Source organism: Corvus hawaiiensis, chromosome 5, assembly GCF_020740725.1.
Source record: "Corvus hawaiiensis isolate bCorHaw1 chromosome 5, bCorHaw1.pri.cur, whole genome shotgun sequence".
Classification (NCBI taxonomy): Eukaryota; Metazoa; Chordata; class Aves; order Passeriformes; family Corvidae; genus Corvus; species Corvus hawaiiensis.
In genome coordinates this window covers 54351802-54372983 of record NC_063217.1, presented here as the reverse complement: position 1 = coordinate 54372983, position 21182 = coordinate 54351802, and the positions used below count along the sequence as shown (strand labels likewise).

Genomic DNA, 21182 nt, shown 5'->3' with positions numbered 1-21182 from the left:
TTGTTGTTTCCTCCTCCATTTTTAATAATGAACAGGAGAGCCAAACTTTCAGATCACCATCTCTAACCTGAGGCCTCTCATTCTTTCTATTACTATGAGAGTTGTTCACTGGCTCTCCATTCCCATGTGTTGCTCATACTGGAATGCCCCTCTAACTCTTGTCTACCCTGTGTCAGGTGAAATCATTTTGTTTGTCCATAATTCTTTTACCCAGTTTTTTACCTATGACAGCAATTTTTCTCAGACACAGGATGACATTATTTTCTTAGTAGCACCTAGAGAGTAATCTTGCCAGATTGTTGTAAATATTAGCAAATTATATAACTTTCTCTCCTTTTCCTGCTATTTTATTGATGAACTAAAACCATTTCTCTTATGTTAGCAGTTCACATTTTCTCATCTGGGATTTTCTATTGATGGAAGAGGGACTAGCACAAAGAGAGGGACAAAGAAATTAGTGTCATGAAAAGAGGAGCTGGAATCACTTCTTAATGGATTACAGAGTGGATAAGTCTGAATTCAGTATTCACCATGCTTTGAGCAGCAGGTTGGACAGTGTGATGTCCTGAAATCCCATACAACTCTAATCATTCCATGATTCTGTGATGTTTGAAAAACCCATTCTTTAGGTGGGTCTGTAGATGTGAAATATTTTTACAAATTAAAAAAAAAAAAACGATTGCAGCATTAGTTTGGATTTTTTTTAAAGAGAGTTGGCCCAAGAACTCCAGAAGACCCTGAGGAAGACAACATTGCTGTTAGCTTCTGTGCCTGTTTCAGAAAGAAGTCAAGATTAGGCATGCAGATATGGGGTGGAAGTCCAGGGATAATCCATGCTTTTGGTCAGTTTCAGTGCAGCTAAGGGTGATTGCAATTTCCTCTGGAAGATCCCAGTCCCATTCCTCAGTTTGCCTGAGAAGTTCTGCTTCATTGTGAGACTTATTTATTTGCTCCACTCATACAGACCTAAAATAAAATTCTTGCTAAAAGCTTTGCTCAGTGTAACCGCTTGCAGCAGTTAATATTAGAAATTTTAATAGAATATTTAGTATTAAACATTGAAGTAGATGGGAGTTCGATACATGCCTTAGAATTAATTTCATATTAGGAAGAGGTTATTGATATGTTGTGCACAGCCCTCTGCAAAACTGATGTTTGAACAAGCAGCAATTTCTTACCCTGGTGGTATTTTTTCATATGTAGTGATTGCTCCTTCTCAAGGTGTGTATCATAACATGAAGTGGTGTCTCCACAGCAGTAAATGACTCTTGAGAAATAATGAGAATATAGATTCTGGTATGTATTCATCATTTTTTTTTTTTTTTTTTTTCATCGTTGCTGTCTTTTTGTAAGTTAGAAAATGAAAAAACCCTGATTGACTGATTCCAGCAACCAGCAGAATTCCAGTACTTTCCTTTCCAATAAATTTTGTATAGTGATTTAATTTAATTACTTAAAACTAAATACTTTAGTTGTATTACTGAAATTATTTCCAGTAATAATTTTGCTCTATGAAGAAAATGGGCCTTTCATATTTAAAATAAATTTTCCTACAGTAAAATTGGGATCTTATCCAAAGCACAAACTGTGCTAAACCAGTTGCCTTGCACCTTCAATATAAGCTGCAAACCTTTATGTGTCAATTTATCAAAATCATAGTTTTTTAATCCTATCAGTAGAATTGCTTTCAAATTTTATCTTGCAGTCTATCATTGATTCCTTTTCTGATCAGGGCATTTTTTATAATGGAAATGTTTTCTGCAGGTCTGAGAATAATTTGCCCAATGTTATTCTCCTTAAAAATCTCAAATTCTTATTGTGAATATAAGTAGATGAGTATATTCAGTTTTACTGTTTTAACACTACTGTACTAATATCTAAATGTTAGAAACTTCAGGTCTACTTAAAGGTTCTTTACTGACAAAGAAAGTTAACTCTTTGAAGGAAGCAATTCTTTCATTATGTCATAACCAGCTGGGTGTTGAAAAAGTGAGGTAGAAATGCATTTCTTAAACAATTGATATCTAAGTTTTCAAATGATGTTTCTTTTCCAAGCAAAATTGTAGGTAGGCTAAGACAAAACAAAGGATGCCTTGATAATTGTAAAAAATATTTTCTTACTGTTGACTTAGTTAAGCTAAGACTCGAGAAAAGCCATAGTCTCTTGTCAGTGGTAGAGCCTTCCCAGTAACAAATGTAAGGCTAACTAGCAGAAGCAGTTAGTGAGTGGGGGTGTGAGAAAAGAGAACATTTTTCTATGAGCAGGCTTAGGTGATATTGTATTTCATTTGCTACAATTGTATCTGCAGTTTATAAATTCAGATGAACTTTTGAAAATCAGAACAAGTCGTCTTTTCCCCAGTCCTTGCACTCTGCAAGCATGATCTAGACCAAACTCTCAGTGCAGACAGTTCCCTTGAATTCAGTGTGTTTTGTTAAGTTAAGGCCTGCCCAGGACCTGAAATCTGATTTTTTTTAAGAAAATTTAATACAAGGATATTAAAAGCATTCAAGAACAAGTCTGCACTTCTTCAAAGGCCATTAAAGAGGATCTTCTTGTGGAGATAAAGAGTAGGCGGCATGAAATGCAGCAAAATTATGCAGTAGACTGATGCCTTTCTTAAAGTGCTATTAAAATTACTATCCACACAGTATGTACAAGCCAAATTTATTTCATTTAAGCAGCCAAATCAGCTCCTACTCGCTTCATTCTTGACTGCTCAGCTCAATCTGTAGGATCACTGTGCAAAGGACGTTTGTGCATCTCTTTCTTACAAGCAGATGTAGAGACCGGGAAGCTCCTCCACTAAGTCTGAATTCTTCCCTAGGAGCACCAGCACCCTTTCAGGGAAGGCATTTTCATATGGGACACTACAAATGTATAACTTACACCTTTGGAAATCACAGAGTTTGGATTTGGGAAAAGAACCAGTGCCATCTGTAAATATTTTGAGCAAGCTTTACCAAGTTTTTAATCTTTATGGCTTCAAGTTCAAAGCGAGCAAAATGCAGTTTGAAACACGCAAATCCTATCTCATCCACAGACTGGCACCTGACAATTGCCAGTCCCCAAAAACTAACATGCAAAAGACAGATACATTTCATGGAATTAAATAGTAATTTGAGACCAGAATGTGTGAGCCCAGGCCATATAAGCAGACTGATTGAGCTGGAATTCCAGCACACTGTTGGGTTTTATCTCTGTGGTGTATCAACAAAGGACAAGCTTTTGCAATTCGTGTTTTACTCTTAGGCAGTTTACAGCTTACTGTATTTTCCAGGAAAAAATGTAGATACTTTTCTGTAGTAGTAAATTCTTTATGAAGAAACCAGTAAATCACTGCAAGAACATAGCTGTGAATTTTGTGCACTTTACAGCGTAGGTATCTCTGCATTTCTAAGATGAAAGACAGAAAGTCTAGCTGTTTGAAAACATTTATTTTTAATGTTTTGTTGCTGCTAAAGTAGATAGAAAGATTCTGCAATTTTCCTCTTGAAAGGTTTAGGGAATAAGATTTTTTTCTGGAGAATTAATTTAGTCTTAATCACTATTCTTTTATAGTGATGATAGTAAAATTTAAAACCCTTCTGTATTTCATATTAAAAGAAAAAAATTCTTAACCCCACTTCTCTTTCCAAGTTTCTGGCATAACCTTGTGTATTTCGTCCCAGCATGCTTTTGATATGCAGCCACCAATGGAGATCCATGCAATATTTACTGATTCCAGAACTAAGATATCTTTGTTTACAGTTTTTTGACCATCCTACTAATACTGCAGATATTTGGCAGTGGATATTTGTCATTCCCTTAAGTGGTTTAATTTTAACTTTTGTAAAGAGGAGAAAAAGCAAGCATTAAGGCTACAGAAGGGGATGTGCTCTGTGAGGCTGAAGGAGGCATTCCCATAGGAAACCAAGGCTGAAAAAGTAATTGTCAAGACTTGGTTGGAGCAAAAGGGAGGAGCTTAGCAGTAAGAAAGAGTTTAGTGGGCATCTGTCTTGAAAAACTTCCTCATGGATCTCCCTTCTTGCTCCTTTATCATATACAGGAGTTTCAGATTATTTCTGCACAAGGAAAGAATGAAGGCAGTGGTGTGAGGTACCTGGCCAGTAGAAGCTGTCTCAAGCTCAATCTGAAAGATGATTTTGGAGCAAGAGACAAAATAAAACAGCATCTTAAGGAGAAAGCAGTGACGTCTCTATTACTGAGGAGTTCAGCCTAAGTAAACAGGTCTGTGAAGCTATGAAGATAAAAGAGCATTATCCCCATCTCTACTCCAGAAACGCAGTGGTTTTCAAGTAAATTGAGTGTAATGCTAAAGAACTGGAGTGCTATTCTTTAAAGATCCTGGAAAAACAGGGATTATACCTGGAACTTGAAAGGCTGTGCTGCTTGCAGAAAGACTACCTCATGTGTTTTAAAGCATGATGTTCTGAGATGATGCCCATCAGTATGTGGGCCCCAAATTCCCAGCATTTCCTTTAAAACCATGTAGAGTAAGTGATCCTGTGGACACTTTCCTGCACACACATTTTCCATAAATAAGTATGATGACCACTGACATAGACGTGCTTGAAACCATAACATTTTCTAATCATTTTAAGTTTTAATGCAAGTTTAATAAAGACTCATAAAAGAATCATGCTCTTTTTAATCGATTGCAAATGCTTATAATTACCCTGAGGCTGTTTTCAGCTGCTTGATGACTATAATATTCTCAAGTCTGTCTCCAGACAGTCTTAAAACTGTTTATTACTCATCTGGCTCTTTGCCAGCTTCCCACACTCATTTGCTTCACTGTGCCTCAATAAACATATAATTAATTCAAGCTTATTACTGAATTTTTTTTCCCATTAGTATTTATTACGTCATTCAGATAAGGAAAGGAGCATTGATTTTCAGCTGTAACTTTAGTGTGTCAGGTGAGAACTTCTGGCACAACTTGCATTTGCTGATTGACATTACCACTGCAAATTGGGTATATATTTTGGGCGACCCTAAAATTATTCAGCTTCTGAATTATACTACAAAATTTCTCTAGCGGAAAAGTGGACATGCTTCTCCTTTTCAGCCACATAACACTTGGAGAAATGTATTGCAGGGACTATAAGTGAATATGTAGAAAGATAAGAGAGTGTTTGTCACTCCCTCATGTTGCAGCCCTTATGGAGGGGATGAATAAAGCGTTCAAAGGTTTCACCTTACAGACCTGTGTTCTGTTAGTAAGCTGGGGTCAAAATAAAACTGTAGGTGTTCTCCCAATAGCTGTGCAGAGGTGAAACTCTGTAAATGATTGCTATTTTAAGGTTTTGAAGAGGTAGGTACAAGATTTCATTTGTATATGCAGCCTGCATCAGAAGAAAAGTAATTTATTTAAAGAATATTTGAAAACCTGAAGCTTACACTGATATCTGCTACTGTTCGCTAAGTATTTTTCAACTCTTAACACATTGTTCTATCTTCTCAGAAGTATCAAAATTGAGTTTGTAAGTTTATATTTTGGCAGCTATATAAATGAGCCATAATCAAATGAGGAAACTATTGAGAAAAGTAATTTTTATGTGTTGAATTGAAGAAATTATATCACCATTGGGAAAAAAAAAAAAGAATGAATTAGGTATAATAACATCATAAATGTCAAGTAGTATCACGAATTGAAAAGAAAACTTGTCTCTGAGAGTTTTAACCAGTCAAGAAAAAGAGGAAGCAGAGAGATAGGAAAGAACTAGAAAATATTTATAGCACTACTGCTAAATCTTAGTTTATCAGCTTTACTTTTGTAGGTTATGTTCTTCACAGCACCAGTTCACTCATAAAATATTCCTGTTTCTATGCTGTAAACATTTTAATCAAATGAAAATGCTCTTTAGGAAGAGATCGATGCACAGAGAACAGTTTGTCTTAAGGAAGTTTATAATGTGTATAGAATCATGGGATAGCTTGGATTGCAAGGGACCTTAAACATAATCTAGTTCCAATGCCCTCCCATGGGTAGGGACACCTTCCACTAGATCAGGTTGCTCAGAGCCCCAACCAGACTGACCTTGAACACTTCCACAGATGGGACATCCACAGCTTCTCTGGGCAACCTGTGGTAGTGCCTCACCACCCTTATAGTCAAGAATTTCTTCCTAGTATCTAACCTAAATCATCCCTCTTTGCTTTGGAACTCATTACTCCTTCTCCTATCACTACAGTTCCCGGGGCAGAGTCCCTCTCTGGCTTCCCTGTAGGCCCCCTTCAGGTACTGGAAGGTTGTTATGAGATCTCCACACAAGATTGTCTTCTGCAGGCTGAACAGCCCCAACTTTCTCAGCGTGCCAAGCAGACACACATTGTTCACTGCAAGGACACTCTCTTTGTTGATCTTTACCCCACCTCCCTGGAAGGGGATGCATTGTTCCTCATGCTTACGACAACCAACAGGGAGTAGCAGTGACTTACAGGGAGAGTTGGTGAATCACACAGATGGACTTATATAATATATATGTATAGTTGCTATTTAATAAAGGCTTTTATCTACACAGAGATATAAAGTTCTGTTGTACAGGATTTGAGCATAATTTTTTAAGTTAGGCATGATTTGGAAGCACCAGGCAGGGACAATTGATTTCTTTGCAACAGGTTGTTTCGCTCAAAGACAACCCATAGAAGCCTTTTGGAAATCTCTAATGCAAACTGTGGTCAAAAGGAAATTGAACCAAGAGATTGAAAGCAGGTTACACAGTCAAAAGTACATGGATAGAATATATTGGCGTGTCAGTCTTCACGAATGAGGCTGGTGATCGCAATCTGACTTCCTTTCTATTTTTTGAGAAGCTACAGTAACAACTGATACTCTGAAGGATTAGTTCTAGCTTTATTTTTATTATCTTTTTTACTCTTCGCTTTTTCCCTCTTTCTTTCCAGTCCAAAAAAAAAAAAAAAAAAGCAAAAAGAAACTCAAAGGAAGCATCTTTTTTCAACCATCAGTAAGGTTCAAAACTGAAGTCTTGCAGGATTTGAAAAATGCAAATTTTGGTATCTTTCCCCCAACACTGATTCAGCTGCTCAAGACTATCTGTATTGATTTAATTTATTTAAAGGACAATTTCTAATAACTGATGTATAATACAACACAAGAGTATCTAATGTAAATGATATTTGAATGAACATTTAAAATAGGGATTACATAGATATTTCATTAATGCCAAAATAGTTCATATCAAACAACAAAAAATTGCAATCACCTGCTTACCTTTCAATTTGAACTGGAAATATCTTCAAAAAGGAAAAAAGTATACAAGTGTATTTTTTTCATTTTTCTCAGTTCAATGATACTAAAAAAATTGAGACAATTTGTTGTCTTCTTTTTTTATGTGTAAAAAATGTCAGAAAATTACAAACAAGGAGGAAAAAGACCCTGGTCATTTGTACCATTTACAAATGTTCAGTTTCTCTCAAGATATATCTCCACTTCTTAGGCTGCACAAATTCTGATATTATAAATGAGATTTTATATGTAATTAAACATTTGGGCTTGAATTTACTTCTAATGAGCTTGAAGTACTGCTATATTCTCTGAAGTTCATCATCCAGATGAAATTGCTCAAGTAACTGTCCCTCTCAGTTCCCACATGCTAATACGAAAAAGCTGTGATGATTTTTTTTTTTTAATTAGTTTTAATTTGGCAGTTCAACAAATTACATATAAGACAATTAATGAGAGGGAGTCCCACTGCTGTGCAAGTAAAATGAAGGACTGTTACTGAATCGTGCTGCTAAATTGTTGTTTTCATCAGGCTGGATCTTAATCACGTTAATAGATATCAGGGTGCACAGGAACGCAAACGCATTGCACAAGCCTTTACACAGAGCAGGGGCACCATCAGAGTCTGGCTGAAGCTGCACACCTCCCTTGTGTACAGTGCATTACCACAGTTAATAGCTGCTGTCATGCTAGCCAGCGTTGTGTAAGGAAGAACCACTGTGGTACACTTGTAAAGCTATCTTGATAAGAATTTGAACGGTGTTATTTCTTGCACAATGGCTTTTCTCATCATCTGTACAAATAAAGTGGGTTTTTGCACAAATTAGCCAGTGAATATTTATGACAGGCACATTCACCTTTACCACCACAGCTGAATCAGTTGGTATTTATCAGCCAGATACTCTGAGGAGAATGTTCTCAGGTCTGAAATGCCATCAGAGGGAGGATGAGCTAATGACTGTAAGCCAGGCTTGAGATAACCAAAGTGCACAGTGAGTGCCTTGTAATTTAGGTGGAACACAATGTTATGGGTGGATGGATTAATTTATTAGCATTAGTGAATAGTGCCATCTTTCTCTTCTCCTGATTATAGTGTGATCTGAGAATTTTTTTATGAACTTTGCATCTACTTATAGATGTTTCCTTTTTAATAAGGGTGTAAGAGGTACTTAGCATATGAGTTATTTAATATTTGCTGTTTATTTTATTCAGCTTATAAAATCTTCACTGCATATGCATCCTGGTATTCCTGTATGAGATGCCTGAAAACCAGCATGTATTGTTCTAGGATGCCCTGATTATTAGGCTTTCTCCAAGATGGATTAGGGGACTTGCTCCCTCTGTATAAAACAGAGATGGTAAAGGAAAGTTGGGGGGGGGGGGGGGGGGCAGAGAGAACAAAAAAGTGAGATGAGATCTGGTTCCATCATTAAAAAAAATCCTTGTGCAAGAATCATAGAATGTCCTGAGTATGAAGGGACCCACTAGGCTCATTAAAGTCCCATGCCTGGCCCTGCTCTGGACAGCCCCAAAAGTCACACCATGTGTGTGAGCTTTCCATTAAATGGTTCTTATTGTTAGGTGATGTCTGAGTGTTGCTGCCAGGCTGGTCATTTAAGATTTAGACTTGTAGTCTGTGAAGGGCACTTTGCTCTTCTCTGAGCACGCTCTGTATTTAACATACTTACCTGTTTCTTGTGCTTTTTCAGTATCAAAAAGATTGTTCAATGAAAAGATGGGGTGTGAATTTATGCTTTATTTCCTAAATTCTTCCTTAGGTCAGAATCCACAGCAGCTGACACAGTAATGACAAGTTTGGTGAAGCTGTCACCTGAATTCAGATCTCAGCTGGGGCAGTGTTACACTGACTACCTGCATTTGAATACATCAGCCAGGTCTGCAGAGCTTCAGAGGCTCTGGGCCTTGAGCTCACCTCTGCAGGATGCTCTGTGTATGAGCCTCAGCTGTGGGTGCAGCCAGGCTGGTGTGCCCAGTGCTGAACCTGCTGTGCACCAGCAGCCCAGACCGTAAGACCTCCCTGTAGACCTCCACCTTGTGGCATGGTTATTTATGCCAGGGAAGGCCTTGAAACAGAGGCCTTGAAAAATTTTGCTTGCTTTGTTTTTTAGCGTTTCCAAGACAACTTCACAGACTCTTACACTGAACACAGTTTTGGTTATAAGGAGAATGTTTGGTAATGTTTCATGTAATTTTCCAGTCTGGTTTAACCCTGTAGGTGATGCTGATTACAGAGGGGTACTCTGTTCTTGTGCACACAAGACTGGGAGTGATGCCTGCCTAGTGAAAAAACCACAAAATGTAGTACTAAATAATAGTGGCACTGAGCTGGGAGAGGAGACAGCAACTTTGGCTTCAGCATTGATCTCTCTCTATGTGCTAAGTTTGGCTTTGATCACCAAGGAGGATAATTAATAATGGTGATAACGGGGAAACTCTTTTGAATTTCTGGCTATGACTATGACTCATCTGACTTAAATAGAAAGTAAAAATGTGACTTCTGTCTGGGCAACAGGTTGGCTAGCAAATTCAGGGCAAGAAACACCTGTGTTCCAGACATGAACAGTCTTGTGTCTCCTCAGGAAAGCCATCTGTGCCACAGGTTGCTTGCCAGATTTTTCTGCAGAAGGAGTTTATCTATTAAAAAGATGATTCCACAGTTCAGTGTGGATATGTGCCACTTTCAGACAATCCACGCAGGAAAGATAATGCTGCCCATTCAGTGGCAGCATCTGTTCTTTGGCATACTCTTTGAATATGATCGTTGCTAGTGACTTGCTGCTGAAATATTGGAAGTACCATCATGATTTAAATAGTATTTAAATTGCAGGGTGTTTTAATATGCTTTCTGCTGTTTCACAGCATCAGGTGAGCACCACCAATAGCTCCATTCTGCTACTGGGTAAGCCGAGATATAACCAGTGTCTGTGTTTATTTCCTGCCTGTATCTTTTTGTTGCACTAATGCCAAAGACAGAAGTAATAAAGAAGAAGTAGGAATCCTGTTTGGTACATTTTCCATTAGAATGGTGGTATTTTCCTAAAAGCATATCACACAAATGCAATACAGTTGGCACAGTCACCTAATAAATGTAGAGAATGATACTGGATGTCTGTCCCTTTTGTCCCATCATTTAGTGAAGAATCAGTATAATTGTTTCATTGTTTATATGCAGACCTTCATTGCAAAGAAAGACATTTGATTCTATAATCTGTCTTCTGGCCAACACAGATTATGCAGAATATCAGTCAATAACCCCAGTGTGTTTATAAATTCAGGTCAAGTGAAATTATGTTCTTGTTTTGAAAAAGGACAAATAAAACTTTGCTTGGTGGTTCCTGCTTACCATGATCTGGTGTCAGAAAATACATGGATTTTTGAGATAGAATCTAAGTCTTTAAAAAGGCTTTCATAGCCTAAGTAAATTTTCTTCCTGATATTTTGATAGCATATTTAGATCCCATCTGCAAGTGTTCCTTGGGCTTCAATGATTTTGACTTCAACCAGTTTTACTCATTATATGATTTAAGTAGTCTGGATCCTGAGTAATCCTCAGTGTATGAGCCCCAGGAACTTTAGAATTAAAGGGTTAAATCAGAAAGAAGTTATTTTGTCATTTGCATAAAACTAAACATATTTGTAGCACTTCAAATAATCTTGTTGTCATTTAAAGTGCCAAAAAAATTCTAACATCTCTGATTAGAGTGAATCTAATTTTCCTGATTTAGATATTAAATAGAAGCTGTAATTAGTATCTGATTCTTATGGCGCTTTACTTTTAGTGTAGGCATGTATTTTATTCGTGGTTAAACTATCCTACAAGTGTTTAGTAATACTGATATTTTGGCAGTGTCTGGAGAGTGAGGTTTTGGTGATAAATGTCTAAAATAGCCTTAATGCCTAAAATACCATTTCTTTCCAGTTCATGGTATTTTGGAGCTCTAGACAAGAGACCCAGATTGCTGACTGTGACAGACTTCCAGGACTAACCCTGTTGAATAATTCTTGTGTACTGTTTGATTATAAGGTATTCCATGGCTGTTTCTTCATCATTTCTAGCATCTCAGTAAACTGGTGCCGGAGGAGGATGGCTGTCTCTAATATTCTCTAGTTAGTTGATCTTTGCTGGTGATGCAGGCAGAGCATTTTTTTCTTGTGTGCAGACTGAACTTTTTTTTCTTATCCTACTGTCTGTGCCACCACCTCATAAGAAGAGCTGAGAGCAGGGGAAGTCGGTAGGTCAGGACGAAAGAGCTGAGTAGCCAAGCTGTTGTGAAAGTCTAATTGGAAGCTTTCTCAACTACAAGATGTCTCATGCAGAAAGACACATAAAAATCCTGTTCCTTCAGGTCTGACCATTCCCCTGGAAAATGAGTGATTGAGACAAGGAACTGATACAGCACCAAGGGTCTAAGAGGGAAGCAAAGCAGGAACTGCAGTCCCTCAGAGACTGGATTTAAGGCTACACGTCTAGGAGAGACCAGATTTAGCATTCTAATGGGAGAAATATTTTCTGGTGATTTTCGCCACAAATGCCTTGATAAACCTGAGGAACCTTTATTTTTTGGGGAAATGTTTCTTCAGAAATTCCCGTTGATGTGGGGTTACTGGTTTCCTTTTTTCTTCTCTTTTTCTTTTAACATGGTGCATGTTTCGGCTAGTGTCTGTTGTGTTGACTCTAAGGCTATTTCTTTTTCCCCTAACTGAGAGCAGTTGAATGTGTGGGAGGTTGGCATGCCAGTAGGGAAGGCAGGATGTCCTGCTTAGCATCTTCTGGGACAGCAGGTCAGAGCGACTGCTGGAGGGAAGAGTCACGTTAGGGAACTGGTGGCTCAGCTCCTGAAAACAGGTTGAGAATCTGCGGTAGCAAGCAGGGGTCAGATAGTGAGGACTCAGTGAGGCTGAAGGGATTTTCCTGAGGTCCAGAAGGCCCTGATCGGACTTGTGAAGTCATTGAATGATTTCAATTTTTAAGCATAAAGTTTGGCATTTTAGATAAAACCATTCAAAAGAGCAAAGGGAAGGAAAAAGTCAAGCCTGCTTGTGGAATTCAGTACTGGAAAAAGCCCTCCCAAAGCCTTGGACCAGCTATCTGTGAAGAGTACACAGATATTTCAGTTTGGTAGACTTCAAATATATTATAAGCTAGGTAGTGAACTCAGTCAACATTTTGCTGATCAATTTTTCCTTTCTAAGTCATTCTTAAAGAAGGGTTTACTCAGAGTGAGCCAGAAAACCCTACAGGACCACTTTGCTGTGGAAAATTTACTTAACTCAGCCAGCAGTATCAGATGGGACCAGACAGTATCATTGCAACAACTACATATTTGGCTTTTGTTTTGCTTTTGAAGGAAATAAATAATTGTGAAGTTTAGAACAACAACGAGACTTTTTGATGAGTGAACAGCCCAAGATTTACTTAGATACATTAAGCTATGTAGCATGGATAACATAGTTTTGAGTTTCCCAAAAGAAAATAATCTGCTTCCTGCCTTTCTCATCCTCACCTGCCCTCTGACAACTCTTGCTTGAGGGAAGAATTGTGTGTGATGGTCACCACGGCCTCACTGCTCCATATGGATTTTAATGTGAAAGTCCTTTAAGAAAGATTAGGAAGAAGTGTGATGATTGAATGGCCAAATTGGGAAAAGTGCTACAAGTATTTGTAGGTTTGTTTTCTAATGGCTGTTTTGGACAGTAGCTGTTGTGTGGCCACTCTTTCTCCTGTTTCAGTACTGTAAGAAATGCAATGAACATGTCTCAGGAAGAGGTTTAATGAATATTAAGGGAAAGCCTGCAGGGATCTACCTGACAAAATGTTTCTATGAGATAAATTGAACTGTTGTGTCTTTTTTTCCAGTTACCAATTAACATCTTGTTTGGCTTCTGATTTTTCTAGATATCCGTGGAATACAAGAATTTTTAGACAAAGTATCTCAACAGGGAATGGATGTAGCATTACAGAAAGTAGAAAACAACATCAATAAAATGATCACGGGGCTCTTTGCCACTATGAGAATAGAAGAACTGAACCGCTATCGGGATACCCTGAGACGGGCTATCCTCATAATGAACCCTTCCACAGCCAAATCGTTCCTGACAGAGGTACGTATTTTAACAAGAGGCTTTCTTCTTGTTTTGCTGACCAAGACCACAGTGGTCTGTCAAAAGATTCAGTTTATTTGGCTTCATAATTGTAATCAAAAAAAACCAGCCCCTCCAAGTAAAAGTTTAAATATTTTCTATTCAGAGATCAGCATGCAAGGGTGTTTATTCATGTTCCTAAATATGCATGTGCATTTAAAGAAAGAATAAGTAAAACCAAATCCTGCATGAGCAAGAAGATTTAGGAAATATGCAGAAGGATTACCCCTCAGGCTTCTGTTTGAAGCTCAAAGATGCTGTATTGCCATTGTGGTGCCCATTACTGAAATATTTACCACTGAAATTTTTATTACTCTTACATACATATATATATATATATATATATACATAAAAATATGTATTTGTGAATAAGATGTGTTTACCTAATTTAAATTTTATTTTTTTATATAAAATCATGTTGATAGTGTTCTCTTATGTGCCGCTGAGTAAGGTAATGGAATATATGAAAGATTTGATCTGCATGAAGAATTTGAGATGATAGACTAAAGTAAAGTGTTTTCAAGCAATGTGGAGCAGATTTTCAAAAGGTTCTTTGGGATCTAGAGACAGAAGACCTGCATATGACATTTGACTATGAGTTGTACAATCTTTTTAAATGAGTGGCATGTTTCTTTTTACACAGCATTGTGTCATTTCATGTGTGGTTTTTACCTGTGTGTATACTCTTTATTGTCAACCAATGCTTAAAAATCTCTTTTCTGTTCCACAGAAATACACTTTTTCTCTTCAATAATTTCTCTTTGGATCTGTTTCTAACTTGCATTACTTTTTTTCTATACTATGCTATTGCCTTGGTCTTCAGAAATTGAAGCTCAAAAACTATTTCTGCATATTCAATCTTGAGTGAATGCCTTTTAGGAATATTAGCTAGAAGAGGGCTTTCTTGGTTTCTTTTTCAAAATTTTGTTTGCCATTGGGTTTTTTTGGCTGGGTTTTTCACTGTCCTCGTTACACACTTGACGCTTGCTAATTCTGAATAATGAGGGTCTGCTGCTCTATCCAAATGTCTGTAGTGCTTCATAAGGTTGAAACAATTTTTGGGCACCTTTAAATTGTTCTGCAGTGTTTTCATCACCCAAGTCACAAGTGTGTCACTTTTTGGTAAGAGGCATGATAAGATATTTCACAATTCTACTTGTAAGCAGCATGGTTGGGGGCTCTAACTAGAGTAACTCAGCAAAACAAAACTCCTGCATTGTTCTTACAGAGAAACACTCTTTTTAAATAAAGGTACATTTTATCATTTATTTTTACACACTTGGGTATAGTAACAAAGTAGTTTTCATCTTTTGAAGTTATCATGTATGTGTTGTCAAGAAAGTAAACAATTTACTTTAGAGTTCTGGCTTTGTCACTGGCCACTCAAGACCCCAAAAATTAAAAGACAGTTAAAAAAACAACTAAACCAAATCCACAATCCCCCACCCTCCAAAAAAATTCCAATACCGAACACCCAAGAATTCCTGCAAAACAAGAGGCTCCCAATGTTTCTCCTTCCCTAGAGTCTGTAAGTCTACCAGGAAAGCTCATTATCTTCTTCTGCAAGTGTGGTTCAAAGAAAGACTCTCACATCAGCTTCATATTACAGGTGTTTGGCTGGATAAGAGTATTTATTTGGAGTATGATATGTGACGGGTAAACTGACAGCAGGAGCCTTCTAATAGGAAGAGTCACTCAAACAGAAGTGTGATTATAGCCATTATTTCTGTTGGTGACAGGGAATGAACTAAACAATTGAGCTCCAACACAAAGTCATTGGACAAGGAGAAGTTTGCTGGGGTTGCTTTTACAAGGGATATTAAAAGCTGTTATTTTGAGTCAAACCAGCAGCTGTACTGTATGGGCAAAGAAATTATAAAGCCTGTGGACTGCCAGTGGGCTAAGATATTGCTAAACAATTTAATGGACATGCTGATTCTAAAGCCTATGCCTTGTGCATGATCAGTTAAGCTGTGAAATTCAGTGTAGCCTAGTGGATTTAGCACGTAATCCTTATGAAGATAGTAAGAAAAAACTGCATATGTAGAAAAGCTCATGGGTTTTTTCTGCCCAGGAGAAGCTTTTGGCTTGCCTCGCTGGATTGAACTGTCTGCTCCTTTCCCCAGACCTCACATAATCTCTCCTGCTTGGTCTCTTCTTAGATGACTGCTCTGGCTGAACCCCATCATTGTTTAGCTGAGAAGAGGGTTCATTCACACTGCAACAGCTGTAGTAAGCGTGGTCTTGATTACTATGCAAGTAACAACTATTCCAGGGTAAATAGTCAGACGCTGGCCTGTGTAAATAAGCAGTCTGTAAACTGGAGTTTGCTTGTGTAGAATTTATCTTTGTTCAGACTCTTTGGAATTCTGTGTTTGAAATCTTTTTATTTTTTTTTTTTTTAGCAGTATTGCTTTTTGTGTTAGACACTTCTTTCTCTGCGGCTTTTCTATCTCTAGAGCTTGCAGAGATCAGATCTGTACTTACACACACAATAAAATGGAGATTAAGAAGTAAATACACTTCTCTGGCTGTGGAAATAAAAGCCTACCTTCTCTTTAAACATTATGTATTAATTTGCCCTGCATACAGCATGGAAAGGCAGGAAGATTTGGGAGCAAGTATTACAGCATTTCTCCTTACTGGCTAAAGGAATAATGTAAAAAGAGAGGGAGGGGCCAGCCAGATTCCCAAATGTCCTTTGTTGCTTTGAGCTGGGGATGGAGGAGGAGAAGGAAAAAAATTCTGCTGAACAAGTGAAATTCACTGGGGCTGAGGAGTGCAGACGTATGGAGCTAGCAGAGACTGGCACCTCTCCACAGATGAGTTTCTGGCAGCATCTGGAAAAATACTTTGCCAGTAATATACTGGTGACTTGTTCAGGTTTTTTTCTGGTGCAGTTTTTCTCTGCTCTCAAACAGTTGCCCAGGTCCCATAGATGAAACATAATATTCCCACTGAAACTTTTGTGATGACTAAATATCCATCTTGCACAAAATTTGCTCTGCTATCTGACAGCACTGGTGATGAATGTGAACTATGTACCACTTTCTTGCTTTATATTTTGGGGTGGGGATTATTGTTGCATGTGTTCTTCTGATTTGTGATTACCTGATGGATAGGAAAAGCCCTAAAAAGGACAAATAAGATGTCCTTAAATAAGATGTCCTTGCCAGCTCATCATGACAACAAAAATCAGGAGCTTCCAGCGTCGAGTGTGAAAAGGCTGGGTAGGCAGGGTCAGGCCAGGAAAGTCAGGTAGCAGCAGAGGTTCTGGGGATAACAAAGCAAGTTTGAGAAGCAAAACTTTGGGAGGCAATACTTCAGGACACGAGCCAGATGTTCTCCACTGGGCCAAAATGCTGTCAGTACGTCTCTGCTTTCAGGTTTTTTTCTGATTAGCTAAGGAAGCTACCTTATCACTTGAGTGCAGGAATGTGAATGTGTTCTTTTGTGTCATGACTCCAGGAGCTGATAATGGGACTACAAAGGAGGGACAATGCAGCTAATTCATTCATTTAGTTATAGAGAAAAACTTCACACATTGAAAATCCAGTAAGCCATGTGTGAAAGAGCCCTAGCACCAGCCAGGGATTTTGCTGGAGTTTTGACAGGCAAGCTCTGGAAGGCCTTGGATACTCTTTGAGGGGGGATGGAGGCAGCTGAAGACACTGCTGCCTCCATCCTCCCTCAAAGGAGGGATTACCAGCCCAGCAACCTCAGCAGATGTGACTGTGTATCTTCCTGCCCCATGCAAGGTCCCTTCTCAGGTTCTGTTGCAGGGGTTAGTGGCTTCTTACAGTGAGAGGTGAGAACATTTTTTAGCTGTGGCAGCAAGATACAGAAGTTTATCTAGCAGAATTTTCAGAGCACTGGCAATGTGCATGAGCCAACAAAGCTGTTGAGGCTTGACAACCTCAAGCTGTCAATGAAGTGAGCACTGGCGTTTCCCAGACTGGAGAGTACTACTTTTCAACTCACTGTACACTGCATGGTTTGTGTGAAGGAAACTATTAGCTATTTATTATTGCCAAGGTTTCACTCTGCAACAAACTTGCAGTCACTGAACCATCATGTCCAGACTTCAAGCATGATAGAGATATTGGAAATATTTACTGTTAAAAATGTATTTAAAGTTAAACTCATCTGCATGACAGAACTGGGTTATAATTATTGAAAAGGTGTATTCAACAAAACTAGCTGCTGCCAAATCTGAGAGTTGTAGCAAGTAAGTCCTGTGTGCTGGCCTGTGTGTATGCAGCCATATTTATTGTACTAACTTATATAGCTGTTGTTTTATTTGTCTATATTTGTTTTCAAAGAAAATTAAAATCATGTAGCTTTCAGCATTACTATAATCTACTACACATGGTTTTGAAAATAAATTTCCTTTTTTCTATCCCAGGCTAATGTGCGACAGTCCTAAAATAAGGTTACCTTGGATGAAAGGAAGCTACACTGCTACTTTCATGAATAAAAGAACTCAATATAAATTAAATGTTAAAATATACAGGGAAAATAGAATTAAGCTTATAAATTAAGTACTGAAGAGTTCTTGCCATGTAGTGGGCAAGTGGAAAAAAAAGAAAAGCGTGTTTAAGGAGCAAATGGAATTGAAATTGCTTCATGTAATTGAACCTTCAACATGCTTTTACTAATGGTGACTGTGAATAGAAGGAGAAGTAACATTTATTCTGTGAAACAAGATTATTCCTGATAGCAAATGCCCTGATTTTTATTATGTTTGATTTTTGTCTCTCTGTTGAAAACAACAGTTAATTTTAAATGTAATTATTTGTAAAAATACAGGTTTTTTCTTGTACTGACATAGTTATTGTTTTACCAGGTATTAGATTTGATCATGAAACAAATCACTAATCATTTAGATCTAAAGACAGGGATTTGCTTTAGTGTTACATAGTACTCTAGCCAGACTTATTTCTTTAAGCAGCTTATTTACTGAGAATTAGGAAAATTTATTCAACTTCTCCAAAAGATTTATTCAGTGTTTGTGTGTCCAATGTTCATGGAAATTTAGTATTTTCTTCCCCCCCCACTTTTTTTTCAAATCTTATTTTACATATATCTTAAAGAAGGCTAGGACAAAAATTAGCTGTTTTGTTTTTCTATTCCTTTTTATTAATAAGGAAAGTAGTCCTGTCTGTAGTCAAAAGCATGATATGCAGATATGAGGTGAAGTGAATGAAGTTGAAAATAGGAGTTAAGAAACTGCTGCACTTGAGTGCCACTACTACTGAAACCTGCAGTAAAAATTTGGATGTTTCCAGTGGGAGCAGATGGCAATGATTTTTGTTCAAGTGTGGACAGAAAGCATACATAGCAGGGAGAGGTAGAAGACTCCAGACAAGTATTAAATCCACATAATTCACAGAATCACACAATCTGCTGGGTTGGAAGGGACCCACAAGGATCATCAAGTCCAACTCCTGGTCCTGCATGGCATGTGCCAAGTCACACCATGTGCCCAAGCATGTTATCTAAATGCTTCTTGAGCTCTATCAGGCTGGTGCTGTGACCACTTCCCTGGGGAGCCTGTTCCAGTGCCCAATCACCCTCTGGGCAAAGAACCATTTCCTAATATCCACCTTAAACCTCTCTTGATACAACTTCAGGTCCTGTCACTGCTCACCACAGAGAAGAGATCAGTGTTTGCCCCTCCTCTTCCCCTTACAAGGAAATTGTAACTGCAGTGAGGTCTCCCCTCAGTCTCCTCCAGGCTGAACAAAGTGACCTCAGCCACTCCTCGTATGTTTCCCTTCAAGCCCTTCATGATGTCCGTAAGTCTCCTTTGGATGCTGTCTAACAGCTTAATACTTCCTTCTGTTTCTCCCTTGCCCGGCTGGCGATGCTGTGCCTGGTGCCCCCCAGGACAGGGTTGTCCCTCCTGGCTGCCAGGGCACTGCTGACTCGTGTTCAACTTGCCATCGACCAGGACTCCCAGGTCCCTTTCTGCAGCGCTGCCTTCCAGCATCTCATTCCCCAGCCTGTCTGTACATCCAGGGTTGTCCCATCCCTGGTGCAGAATCTGGCACCTTCCTGTACTGAACTTCACTTGGTTGGTGATCTCCCAGCCTTCTAATTCATCAAGGTCTCTCTGCAGGTCCTCCCTGCCTTTGAGGGAGCCAACAGCTCCTCCCAGGTTTGTATTGTCTGTGAACTTAGTATTCCTTCCAGTGCTACATCCAAGTCATTCATGAAGATGTTGAAGAGTCCAGGGGGTGAGATGGATCCCTATGTAACCCCAGTGGTGACAGGTCCCCAGTCTGATGTCACCTCATTCACTGTGACCTTTTGTGCCTGAACCATGAGCCAGTTCCTCACCCATCCCATGATGTGTTTATCCAGCTGAGTGCTGCACGTTTTGTCCAGAAGGATCCTGTGAGAGACAGTATTGAAACCTTTACTGAAATCCAAAGCGGCTGGTTTGCCTTTTTGTGTGTGCCATAGCCTGCCAGTCCCAAGTATGTTCAGGAGCAGGCATCAGATTGGGATTTAGGAAGGCTGGATTCTCTTCTGCTACGTGTATGTCTGCATATCTGTGTACAGTGTATATGAGCTAAAAAGTAACATTCCTTTGTGTACATACATACATTTTCTGCAACGACAAAAGTGTATTCATCTGCCACCTAAAACCCACACAGAGTTTTATGCTTTCAGATGAACTCTACTACTTGAACAGCTTCTTCTTGTCAAAGTAAAATGGAGATTGGACGAGCAAGGATTTGCTCTGTTGAATTCAGCAATTGAACTGATCCAGTGATGCACTGGAAAAATACCCAGGTTTCATGGGAAGCCTGTTGGATTTCCAGTTAGGCTGAGTGGTGGTTTGTCACATGTATAAGTACATCATAATTTTCTGTGCCCTGCTGAATGTGGTAGCTGATGGGTAGTTTCTCTAACAGTAATGAAAAGAGTAATTCTTTATCAGATAGATTGATGCATGATGTTTGTGATACATCAGATATGCAGCACAATTTGCTTCAGAGATTTTCAGTATTGTCTTTGCGAAAGTTTATTCATGATCACTGGGAATTTTTAAACAATCCTGTTTACATAAAACACAAGTCTGAATTCTCTAAAGGCAAGAGTTGTTCAGGCAGCTCTCTTTTAGAGGGCAGTGATGAAAGTGAAGAATTGGCAGCAGACATATGAACCTATTGCTATTTTTATTTCCTTTTCCTATAATTTTATCAGAAGTGTGTATGTTGATTGGATTTTATATAGGAGCGATAGTCTGCAGAGGCCAAAATCAGATTTTTCGGTCAGGGACTGTTTGCTCCTTTGCTTTTCTTGTAAGTAAGCAGAGTGTTCTCATCTTTGAGGTCATCTTTATCGCCTTAGCATTTCAGCTTTTAGACCTGAACTCTCCTGGAAAGCATACTTGCCTTTTTTGAGTCTATTCTCTGCACCATTGTTTGTGGTGGAAAAAATCCTATTCAGCCTACTCTACTGTAATTAGTTGTTGCTGATAATTACAACGTTAAGAAATTTATCTTTTGTTTCTTTTTTCCTTCTCCAGCATTTAAAAGCACAGAATTTATATCTGCAAATTGAAATACAGGCTTGAAGGATTTTTTTATTTCATAGGATCTTCCAAATCTCTAGTAAAGGAATGTTCAGAAAATATGTTCAAAATGTTGAACCACTAGAACCATCCTTTAAGTGGTCTCCCGGAATTTTTTTTTATAACCTTCAAGAAGGGGTCTTGGAGGGTTTTAGATTTTACCTTTCGGTGAAATCTGAGGGTTT

At 38.5% G+C, this 21182-nt stretch overlaps 1 protein-coding gene across 2 annotated transcripts in view; it reads left to right on the top strand.

Annotated features, from left to right (window-relative positions):
* The window catches only part of GRID2 (glutamate ionotropic receptor delta type subunit 2), a 704126-nt gene that overhangs the window by 418279 nt on the left and 264665 nt on the right, over positions 1 to 21182 (top strand). For both annotated transcript variants that reach the window (XR_007203777.1, XM_048304515.1), the window contains exon 4: positions 13168 to 13373. Coding sequence is in view for 1 of the 2 variants with exons in the window: in XM_048304515.1 (XP_048160472.1) it covers positions 13168 to 13373 (206 nt within the window). In the remaining variant the exon portion in view is untranslated. The remainder of the gene's footprint in view (positions 1 to 13167; positions 13374 to 21182) is intronic.